Consider the following 11,625-nt stretch of genomic DNA (forward strand, 5'->3'; position numbering starts at 1 on the left):
TTTATAAGTTTAACGAGTATATAAATGAAGGAAATAAAACGACTTTATTGCGCTGCCTTCCACGCATGGCTTCGTCTCTGCCGAGTAGCGTGGGTTTCTACGCGCCAAAAAAAAGGTTACTAGACCAGGTGACCAACATAAGAAAATATAAGTAATGAACAGTAAGGAAAAAATAATTATCCTCAACACTATGGAATATTGGTATAAATGAAATAGAAATTATTTTACACTTTTTAGTGCATTTCGAAGTCGGATGTTTTTTTGGTTAAAAATTATTTTTTTTCACACTTTTTAGTGGAACCAGTAGTATTTGTAGGATAGTGTAAGGTGATTTTAGATTTCTGTTGCTTAGCTAATAACCATAAACCGGAAAAAATTGACCGAATTTAAGTTGTTAATAAACAACAGATTTCATAAATTTTTGCATGTGGGATCATCGCGGATATACCTCCTACTAAATGTGAAAGGTTTCATCGCTATCGGTACATTCCCTGCAGCATAAACGTCGGAAGATATAAATGAAGTATTACGTATTTTGCGATAAAAGTCGTTAGGAATGAAAAAATACAAACATTTTTTTGCAGAACCAATTGGAAGATATACTCTACAAGATGCAAAATTTTCGATCCGACTGGTCCATCCGTCTCGCAGTAATCGGTGAAAAATGTAAATCAACCATTACGTTCTTGCAAAAAAAAATCGTTAGCAATGAAAAAATGCAAAATGCCTTTCTGACAGGACCAAGTGGCAGATATACTCTACAAGATGCAAGAAGTTTCGTTCCGATTGGTCTATCCGTCTCGGAGCAATCGGCGAACGTACATTTAGAAAAAAAAGTCATTAGGAATGAAAAAACGCAAAATATTTTTTTTACAGGACCAATGGGGAGTTATACTCTATAACACGCAAAAAGTTTCGTTCCGATTGGTCCATCCGTCTCGGCGTAATCGGTGAACATACATAAAAAAAAAAAAAAAAAACATATCGAATTGAGTATCCTCCTCCTTTTCGAAGTCGGATAAAAAGGTTGAACTTTACTTTACCGGACCCAAAATTTTGGACCTTTTTTTTTTTTAATCTATAGTTTTTGATGCGGAGAATCCAAAAATGCAAGTCTTAACTTTAGGAATCCAATGGTTAAAAAGTTATAAGCGTGTGAAGTTTGACATTTTTAGCGGATTGCTACGTTACTGTAACGCCATGTTGACTTCTTGTCCAATGAACGGTGTCGCTAGCTGCAGGCAGATTCACGTGGGTGCCGACTACTTTAGCGGGTTTATTCAAACCGTTTTAGCTAAATTTGTTTTCCAGATGTTTAGCTTTTTATTGCCTTTTCAATTGTTCTGCAGCCAACAGATAAACGATTTTTCAGAGTTTCTTATGTCTTGAATCAGTGCACAGCGACTTGCGAATTTTCCTCTTTTCATTTTATATTGTATTTTACTGTTTTTTATTTAGTATTCTATTTTAACTTTTAGTATTTTCTATTTTAGTGTTTACAATTTATTTAGTTTCTTGTATTTTTTTTGGTTTATTGATATTTTCTGTGTTCTTTTTTATATTTTCTTTGTTTTTTACTACCTTGTGTATTCTTTTTTGTGTCATTTCCCAGGCTCAGTAGCAGAGGATCGGGAGCGGCGCAGTACCCATATAGGAGTTTACTAACGGCCCAATTGTGGCCCAAAACTGGTTGCCAAATTACCAATATTGGCGCAATAATGGTGCCCATAACTGGCCCAACAGTGGAACTTCTCTGGAATGATAACTTCGGTCCAGTAAAGGGTACCAGTGTACGGCCAACAGTGGTACCCAAGAATGGGCCATTAACGGTTAATTTATTTTGCCAATATTAAACCATTAATGGCTGATCTATTATGCCAATATTCAGCCAATAATGGCGTTCTTAGTGTGCCCGCTTTAGCTGGATTACTTTTTTTGTTGCTTTATTACATAAATATATATTTATAATAATGTATTTATATAACAGAGCAATAAAATGAAAATTCTATTAAGCTTGGGGCAATAGGAAAGTTATATTGCCATTCTTATTATGCCATTAATATTCAAAAAAAAAAAAATACAAAATTGTTTTTACTTTAAAAATGTATTTATTCTATAATATTTGCTTTGTGTCACTTTTTTCGGCCGCCTTCTCTATCACCAGCTCGAGACAGCCACATGCCCACCTGGCCTGGTAATCTTTTTATGTCGAGGGTGTTATGTTTTTCGATCAAAGCTTCTAAAAAAAGTATTACATAATAAGAACAAGTTATATAGGACAGAAATTGATATGAAAAGAAATTTATTTTACCTCTTAAACACACATATGTATTTGTTGCACTAAAATTTCTTTTTCCTCGACCGTTAATCACTTTTCCGGTTCCCGAATATTCCAGTTCAATTGCTTTAACTATCACTGACCCTAGACATTTAGCGATACTGTCTTTTACGGTTGTATCGCCAGCTATTAAAATTCTGAATAATGCTGTCTGAAACAAAATTAAAAATTATACAATATGTTCAGAAATAACGTTAATATATATTACTTTAAGGTTTCCTATTGTACATTTATTTATTTAAAATTAGTTACCAATGATTCTCTTTTGATTTGGGAATCCATTAATGCATCTTCAAATTGTAAAAAATCTTCCAAGATTATCATGGGAAAAATTACGTTTAAATCATTTTTTATTTTTTCTGTACTACCTTGTAAGGTAGATGACCCTGTCGCACTGTTGAATAAAAGTGTATGTTTAATACCATTTATTTTTTTTTCCAATTCGTACAAAATGCTTCTTTTAGCAGAAGCTATTTGGTTCGATATTGCTTCTTGTAATTCGTTGAACTTGTGGTTTATATATTCTTTCGTAACGGGATCATTATCTGAGATTAAAAGAATTATTTGGTGCTAAGATGAAAATTGGATTTTAAAAGCAATATATATTTAATAGAATTTCACGTATTTACTCGGTGATAGATTTAGTATCTCTATAGCGGCAGTTTCTTCTAATAAAGGAATATCTGCTATCTCCAGATTCCTTTCTTCATTCCCCAAGCACATTTCTAAAATACAGAAATAATTATGCACAAAGTACTTTATATCAGGATAAAAGAAAACAGGCACTTGAATAAAGGTGGAATTAATTAGTATACGTGAATTGTTTTTGGTTTTTGGTCCTACAGTGGTCATGGAATTTACTGAAGGTGAAGAACATTTGTCGTGGTGTTGAAAAGACCTCACTGCATTTAATCTTTTTGAGACAGAATCTATAGACATTGTGATAGGTTGAAATTCCTCATTACAACCATCATCAGTAAACGTAAAATTTTCCGTTTTCAAGGCTCGCTTGAGACGCCTTTTTTCTTGTTTTAAATTACCTAATTAATTAAAATAAAAGAATTGCAGCAACCACAAATTTGTAAAAAAAAAGAACTGTTGGCTATACATCGTTACATACCTGCATATGCAATGACTTCTATTGCAAAAGATTTCCAGTTTTCCTCCGGCTCTTTCGAACATGATAGCCACTTTTCAATGTGCTGGTAATCGCATGGCTCAGGGTATAACGTGTATCTACTGTTCTCATCTCCACGCACCCACGAAATTGGGACCAAATCAAGAATTTTACTATTCTCTTCCTGTTCTTTGAAACGAACGATCGCATATTGTTCCATGTTTTTATCACCTTTAATTGAAAATACAATTATTTAGTGTACGTAGTTCATGTATTGTCAGCCACAGAAAAAATTGTACACCGCATTTACAATTTTGTACAACCGATTCTCTACAACATGGAAGGAATATCTTCATGTTTTTTGCAAAAGTATCACATTCACACAGTCCAATTTTAACACAAATTAAAACAATAAATGCGGTATACGATTTTTATTGACTGACTGTAAATGCATAACGGAATAGTTTTTGTATCCTTACCTTGACTTCAAACCACTAATAATAATCTTCCACGTTATAAACTGCACAATAGGCATCACTCATCACCACCGGTCTCCGTCGAAATAATAATTGTCGATCGCTCCACAGCCGATTCTCCGGCGAAATGACAATCGTCGATCGCGTCACAGTCTATTGTCTCACTTTTACTTTTATATGCTTATAAATATTTACACTTAGTTATTATATATTGTAGGAAATAATAGCCGATCGGTCAACGTTCCCGAATATTCTCGAAATGCATGGCCAACGGTAGGGGGGTCGCGAGGGGTCCGCGACGCGTCAGAATCGGAGTAAAGAAACAAAAGTTCAGTTGACGACAGCGCGAAACAGCATTAATTATATATAACACATTAATTAGATAACATATAGTTTTCGTATAAAAAGTTCAATAGCATATAGTCTTTTTTGTTAAATAGCGTTAAGTTACTTTGCGTTAAGTCACTTATTTACACTTAATTTACACTTTATGATTGATTAAAAATGCAGCAAAGCAACAGCATTTAATTCAGTTTCTATGTTTAATAAAACACATTTTTGTTTAGTCGTTTGAATTGATATTAATTTATCCACTGCACTAAATCCATTTCCACAAAAAACACCGAGTTCTTTTGATGAAAGCGGATAATTGAAAGCCTCACGTTGATTATCCATTTCATGTCCGAGGATAAAAAAATCTTCAGTTATGATCATCCCACTTTCGTTGCTATTATATCTCTTCATAATTTGTTTAATAACAAAAACCTGAGAATTTTTTAATAACACGACGTTATCAGAATGAACTGATTTTAAAGTATAATTATTTATTTTAATTGACACTATCAGTTTATATTCAAATCCATTGTAAGCAAATAGTCCAGCGCGATCGTCTATTATACAATTCGAAAAAATACGATTTTTCTTTAGTTTTAAATGGTTTCCAGATCTTAATTCGCATAATCGATTAACTATCTGACTTAATGGTTTATTAGGAGATTTTACTAATTTTTTAAAAATAGCTATGTAACTTTCACCTCAAAATGCTGAAATATCACTTAACGGGACATTACAATTTCTAACATCATCTGCTACATGTATCAAATTATGCATGCTCAGAACTTGAGAGCTTTGCCCATACAGTGATGGTAAGAATACAAAAAATTGTGTAAGCAGATAAATCATTGTTATTTAATATACGACATGCTGCAAATAATAATAAAAAATGTTTGTAATAATAATCAGGTAAAAGACTTTTTAAAACGGTACAACCACAGTATAGTAAGAAAAATCTAAATTCTGTGGCTTTCCATCTTGAAACAAGATTAACGTCAAATCTTTTTCTTTGGAATTCACATGGCACACTAGGTGTAACACCTAACATTATTTTGCTGAAATTATTAATAACACTTCGTTTAAGTCTTGCACACCTTTTCTTCACAGTCCAAGCTTCTATCAAATATTTCATTGCCCCGAGATATAACAGATGCATAGAATCTAAGACAACGTCATTAATAATATTAAAATTTGGCAAGATTAACAATGGACACACGACATTTTCTTTATAATGCTGCGGTTGATCTTGATTTTCAAAAGATTCCTTTGTGCGGTTGGAACAATTTGTTTCGGGATATATTCTTTTTTTCTGCAATTTTTTTCCGATACTGATTCCGGTAACTAAGCATCGTTCACAAGCATAAAATGAACCGGGTGGTTTAATGCGTTTTATAAATGATCGTGCTGGGGAATCAGCTATAATTGCAAGTATTCTGAACGAATACTTTTTTGTGCCGATTATCAATCCGTGGTTAATTAATTTACTTGCTTCTTTAACAAAATCAATTAAATAATCGTAAGCATTTGCAGGTTTTGAATAACCGCAATACAAAGCAACTGCAAAAGGCTTACAATTGTAATCTTTATGAAATATTTTGATAGTAATAGGCCAAACTTGCATTACGGAATTATTATATAGTTGCATGCCATCGATGTGAACTAGTACAATAATTTCTCTTTCCCTAAATATATCTGCGTTGATGATCTGTTTTAAACAATGTTCTATTCCAATATAAATGTATTGTCCTTCATTATTTTTATTGGTTTTCATTTGCTGCAAAATTCGATGGTGTTTTGTTCCTAGGAGTTTTTGAGCAGTTGTGGGTAAAGATAAATGTCCTTCATCCCGCAATATTTTTAATAAATCTGTCACGACATTTAATCGCAGTGTGTCCAAGTTATTAAGTGTCCACTGGTGGATTTTTGTTCTTAGATTAGAAACACTGTTCACTTCTTCATGAGGGTCATCATTGTTATCTTCGCTATCACGATCACTTTTACAATTAGAATCAAAATAATTATCACTATTGCTATTGTTAACTGTTTCTACCGAGTTACTATTGCTATTTACATAATCACTATCACTTGTATCTAATCTACTACTATGTGGTATCACATTAGTGTCAATATTTTCGACGCAGTTGCTTTTTTGGTTATCGTTAACAGTGTTATTGCACTCTTTACTATCTTCGAACTTTTTTAATGCCCGGAACTTTTTTTGTCTATAATAATTGAACGACATGTTTCACTAAAGTATTACTGTATTACGTTATTTTGCGCGGGATTGAAATGTTTCCCTTGAGGAGGGTGATATGTTTTTCTCGTGAATTTCGACTTGTACTGATCAAGACGGACTCTTTCAAGCATTTTTAAGCTTTCGTGAATTTTGAGAGTCGGCCTCCTTGGAAAATCTTTTACCAATCATAGAATACGTTCATTGACTCCACTAACCCCGTGCGTCCGAAACGCGTGTCGTGCGGAGGGGGGTGTTAGTGAAGGTGGTAGACCAAAGGGTCTAGAAATTTGAACAATTTTTCGCCGCTTTTCTGCTGTTTCTGTAGGCGGCGGCACGGCGACCGATGACCAATATATACCATGTGTACTTCTGTATTCATGATTTGAACGTATCGTAGCTATGATGGCAGCCGGGAATTTAATTTAGCCTAACCTAACCCAATCTATTCTACCTAATCAGTGAATAGGTTGGGTTAGGCTAAAGTAATATTCTGGTCGCTGTTGGGCACACACTTAGTCCAGCAGAAAATGCCAAATATCCGGCAAATCATTGGTCGCCATAAATCGGGCTAAACATTGGCCATGTTGTCAAGCCCAGTATAGTAGTGCCCAGTCATATGCCAGGCATGGGCCAATATGAGATGCCAAATACTGGCCAGTCATTGGTCACCATGTATCGGGCCAAGCATTGGCCCTGTTGTCTTCTCTGGAAATTCCCCAGTATAGTAGTGCCCAGTCATATGCCAGGCATGGGCCAATATGAGATGCCAAATACTGGCCAGTCATTGGTCACCATGTATCGGGCCAAGCATTGGCCCTGTTGTCTTCTCTGGAAATTCCGATATGGGAAATGGTTGCTATTTCGTTTTCCTTCGAATTAACGTGAAATCGGCGTATTTTCGCCGTGAGAGTACACCCCAGCCGGAGATACTCTCGGCACCCTCGAAAGGGCTGGACTAAGGTGTCCCTTTTGATATTATAGAAAATAGAAAACGAAACCGCAACAATCGAATAGCAGTAATAGTCGAAAATAATAATCGATACCTCATATGATGGAACGATCTGACCGGAGATACTCTCGGAACCCCGGAGGGCTGGACCAGATCGCCCGTTTTGCCAACAGATAGACGTCGTGTTCAAAAATGTAATAAGATCGACTTACCGAAACGCTGTTAATATAATACAAGATAATATGTTCGCTTGTAGTTCGCTTTATGTATTCGCTTGATGATCTGGAACACCAAAGAACGGTCAATTTTCGATCACTGCACTTGTCGCGGCGGAAAACGAATTATTCGGACGAGTACGTCGACGAGAGACAAACGAATACGAAACGAAAAGGCATAGATATTTACGCGAAATGAAGTTAATACGAAATTATTACGCGAGCAAACGATTTAAAATCAGTAAGAAAGATAGTAATTTAGGTAGAAGGAAGGTTTTACGTGCGTGTCTATGAGTCCTTGTTAAGAATCCGACGATTTCAACTACCACGGCACTCTGCCTCGCTACGCGGAGGTCTTTACCGCAGAGGAAAACTATCGCGATTTCCGAACAACTCTGTCTCTCGGACACACGGGCTCCCGATCACGTACCTAAACGATTGATCGATCAAGAGTGACAAATTTTGCGCGAGATCGACGGTCGAAGGGCCCGTCGCGCGATCATCGTCCTTGGAGGGGACGGTTTGACGAATCGTGGCACGTATTCGGTAGTGTCGCGTGCCCGGTGATTGGCTAAGACGCGCGAGCTAGACGAAGATCCTTCATCCCCTTTCTTTGGTGATCCTTTTCTTTCTATCTCGTTGCCATGATAGTTTCAACGGTTTTCTAGAAACTACGCAGTATTTCCTTTATATGTATAACTTCTAAATGCGGCTATTGATTTAGTTGATTATTAAATGATTAACTATTAAATACTATTGATTCGATTGAAATGCAGAATGAATTTGAAATTAAAATATATAATTTAAGAGATGAAACCGACATCCGTATATTTTCCCTTAACAGGATCAAAATTATTTACTTTCCCGATTTATAACAAAGATCTTATCAGTATAAAAGTGGACAATGCATTTACGATAATCGTAATGCCGTGGCGACTTATGCGTTCATTTAGAATCTATTCGCATAGTTATTTCGGTGGATTCGGCATTTCGTTTCCTATGAATTTAAACATTTCTTCGAGAACGTTCCTTTGTTCAAAATTTGCCGTTGTCGCTAGGCAGTTCTTAGAATTTCTAATACAATAGTGTCTATTGCTTTGAACGACCCTTGATTTTCGAACAGCGGTCGAACTCTGATGCCCGGTTTGACCCAATACCTCGATGTTGGATGCAGGAAATGGGGTATCACTTGAATGTATTTAATTAAAGATCGACGTTACATGGAAAGTAGAACTTTATTATAAACTCGGCGTTGTTACAGAATGCTTTACGCGTGACCAAACTAAGACTCACCCGGGAGCTGAGAAATAGGGCTATTTAAGGATTTCGGAAGATGAACTTTGGGCTTTTGCTGTATAGGGGAGAGTTGGAAGGTGAAGGGTCGAAAGTGAGTAACGGTGAAAGTTGGTGACTAGTGAAAGATAAAGTTTTGGATGAGACAGGAGTGAGTAAGAGGAAATATTTGTTATGAGTGTATGACACCCCATCGCTTAAAATTGAAGATATTGCCTTATTTCAGGCAATGTCTTCGTTTCGCCGCATGTTCGTAGGTCTACTTCTAGTTCGATTAGCATGTGTTAACATTCGCCTAATATCTGTTAAATCTACTTCAGGAGTTGAATCGACTCATACCACGGGAACATTTTCGTGTCTTGTTGTAGTTTCGGTTGTTGTATTTATTATTTGACCTCTATTACCATGCATATGGTTATTATATGTATTATGAATGCAAGGTCTTATCAGCATCGAAGTGCACCATTTGATGAAGCGTATTAATTGAAGTTTATAACTCACATAGAAAATTAATATTGTTAATAATCCATATGCAAGGTACGTCCCAAATCTTGTAGCTGACTCTATATAGTTTTCCGTTCGTTTGTGGTTTCCTATAGTCTCCGCTTCCTTAACTAAGTCATCTAATCTCCTGCCCAATGCCTGAGAGTCTAATCTACCTATTTTTGGTATATTTAATTCCTTTAAGTTTACCTTGTGTTGCAGTTGTTGAAAAGTTTCATGTATGAAGGTAAAATTATAATTAGGAAGATCAAATCGCAGTTCTGTAACAATTCTATTGGACATGTGGATTGGTTCTAATACGACAAAATCTGTGCTGGCTATACAGTTAGGTTCTAAATGGATAATGCTTGGTTTGATTATTGTGATAAAATTTGATGTCTGTCCGCAAAGGATTTGTACCTGTTCGCTTCTATGAGGGATAATTATCCAATCTGTTCCAGTTTGCAACGGTAGATACAAGGAATATTGCATGGTTCCTATAAAAGGTGTGCAGATCTTAGTACTATTATCTAGAATTTCTCTTAACCATCGACTTAGACAATTCTTTTCTTTCGATACTCGGTACTTAGGTTCTAAACGTTTACAATAATATACATTATTTAGTTTCTTGCAGCTATTAAGGAAAAAGAAAGAACTCGGTGACATTTGCGTTCTTTCCAAATTTGTGATCACGTAGTCTTGTGGAGCCTCTAAACGAATGATAGTCCCATCAGTTTGAACACTTGGTATGGAATGTACTTTATATTGCATGTAGAAGTTTGTTTCAAGAATTGGTATTTTAACCACGGACACTAACCTCTTATCTATGATACCTATTTCAATGTTACATATTTGAAGATATTCATAATAGTGTTCCGCAACGCTGACTTGTGGTAAACGGTTCGTTCCTTCTTCTGCCCTTATTTTTTGTATTATTTCGAAAAAAGCCCGAGGTTCTATTATGTTAGGCGATATATTTCCTTTTCTACCATCTAATATTGCCTGATTAGTTATATCTATGTTTCGTTGGTAACTAAAGATTTCTAATTCTAACATTACACTTAATTCGAGAATAGTTTCATCTAACAAATTAATTCTTTCTACGTTTTTGATTTCATTAATATTTTGATTCATAACACCTAGTTTTTCTTTATAATCTTCTATTAATTTATCGTTTCTTTCTAAAACTACCCTTAATATTTGAGTTTGATTCTTAAATAATTCAGCATTACGTTTGTTATCTCTATGTACTAAATCTATCTCCTGATTATAGTATTCCGCGTCTTCGTTGTTCATTGTTCCGAAAAGAATCTTACTTACGTCACCTATAAAATTGAATACGCCTCGGCGTACCCGTTTTGACCAAGGTAATTCGTAACCTACTGAAGAGAATAATCGCTCACGATCCTTCTTGGCTTGCAGCAGGCATCTCTCTAATTGATACACGGTCCTATTGTGTCGACCTTCGAGGTCCAATTTTTTGACAGTCTTAATTCCTTCCTCGATGTGGGCTTCTTGTTGAACCAGGTCCTCAAGCGGCAGGTAACTGACTACCCTCCATTGCTCAGTATACAATCTCATTTGTCCCAAGGGTTCCAGGTAAAGGGTTGGTAGGTTTTCGAACTCGCGAATTCCATATTGCACCTCCTTACCCTGCGCATTGACCACTAGGGTCCTGAAATATTTAAATTAGCAAATTTACATCGATTTTTATGTACTAATATAGATCTTTGATTTTTCCGAATTAGAATATTCGTATCGGATGGAACATCTAAAATTAGGTAGGGTCCTTCAAATGGGACGCTCAGTCCGCTGGCCTTATTCCTGCTTTCATTTGTAATCCACACGTAGTCACCTTTCTTAAAGTCATAAGGTCTACAAGTTCTGTCGTATCTCTCTTTAGTTCTTCTTTTAGCTTCCTCAATATTACCTCTGGCGGTCTTTTGGAGATCCCTTATGCGCTGCGCCAATTCGTTTAAAGTGTCCGTATACGTTAATGTTTTTATCCTTCCACCCGATGGTAGATTAGCAAGTCTTCCATATACTAACTCGTATGGGGAGTATTTTGTTGCTTCGTGGACATTGGTATTGTAATTGAAAACCGCTAAATCTAAATAGTCGTCCCAATCGTTCTGTTCATTGTTCACATATATTTTTAGGTAGTCCTTTAATACCTGGTGGCTTC

The 11,625-nt window shown here is 35.8% G+C and overlaps 1 protein-coding gene across 1 annotated transcript; it reads right to left on the minus strand.

The window, feature by feature from the left end:
• Nucleotides 1–2,132: 2,132 nt before the first annotated feature.
• Nucleotides 2,133–3,780, minus strand: LOC114882146. The gene is made up of 6 exons (XM_046289884.1): nt 3,459–3,780; nt 3,154–3,378; nt 2,968–3,063; nt 2,707–2,883; nt 2,312–2,489; nt 2,133–2,239 (listed from the first exon to the last, which is right to left on the minus strand). The coding sequence occupies exons 1-5, from the start codon at nt 3,673–3,675 to the stop codon at nt 2,431–2,433; spliced, it is 774 nt and encodes a 257-aa protein (XP_046145840.1). The 5' UTR covers nt 3,676–3,780; the 3' UTR covers nt 2,133–2,239; nt 2,312–2,430.
• Between the last annotated feature and the right edge of the window lie 7,845 nt (nt 3,781–11,625).

Source organism: Osmia bicornis, unplaced genomic scaffold (genome assembly GCF_907164935.1).
Source record: "Osmia bicornis bicornis unplaced genomic scaffold, iOsmBic2.1, whole genome shotgun sequence".
Lineage (NCBI taxonomy): Eukaryota > Metazoa > Arthropoda > Insecta > Hymenoptera > Megachilidae > Osmia > Osmia bicornis.

Bases quoted from the DNA above. Each gene is read 5' to 3' on its own strand.
- LOC114882146 (XM_046289884.1), bottom strand. From the start codon at position 3,675: ATGGAACAATATGCGATCGTTCGTTTCAAAGAACAGGAAGAGAATAGT. The intron at 2,884-2,967 runs GTAAATACGTGA...TTTTAATCTCAG, and splicing joins GATACTAAATCTATCACCGA to ATAATGATCCCGTTACGAAA. The intron at 2,490-2,706 runs GTAGTACAGAAA...ATTTTGTTTCAG, and splicing joins AGGGTCATCTACCTTACAAG to ACAGCATTATTCAGAATTTT.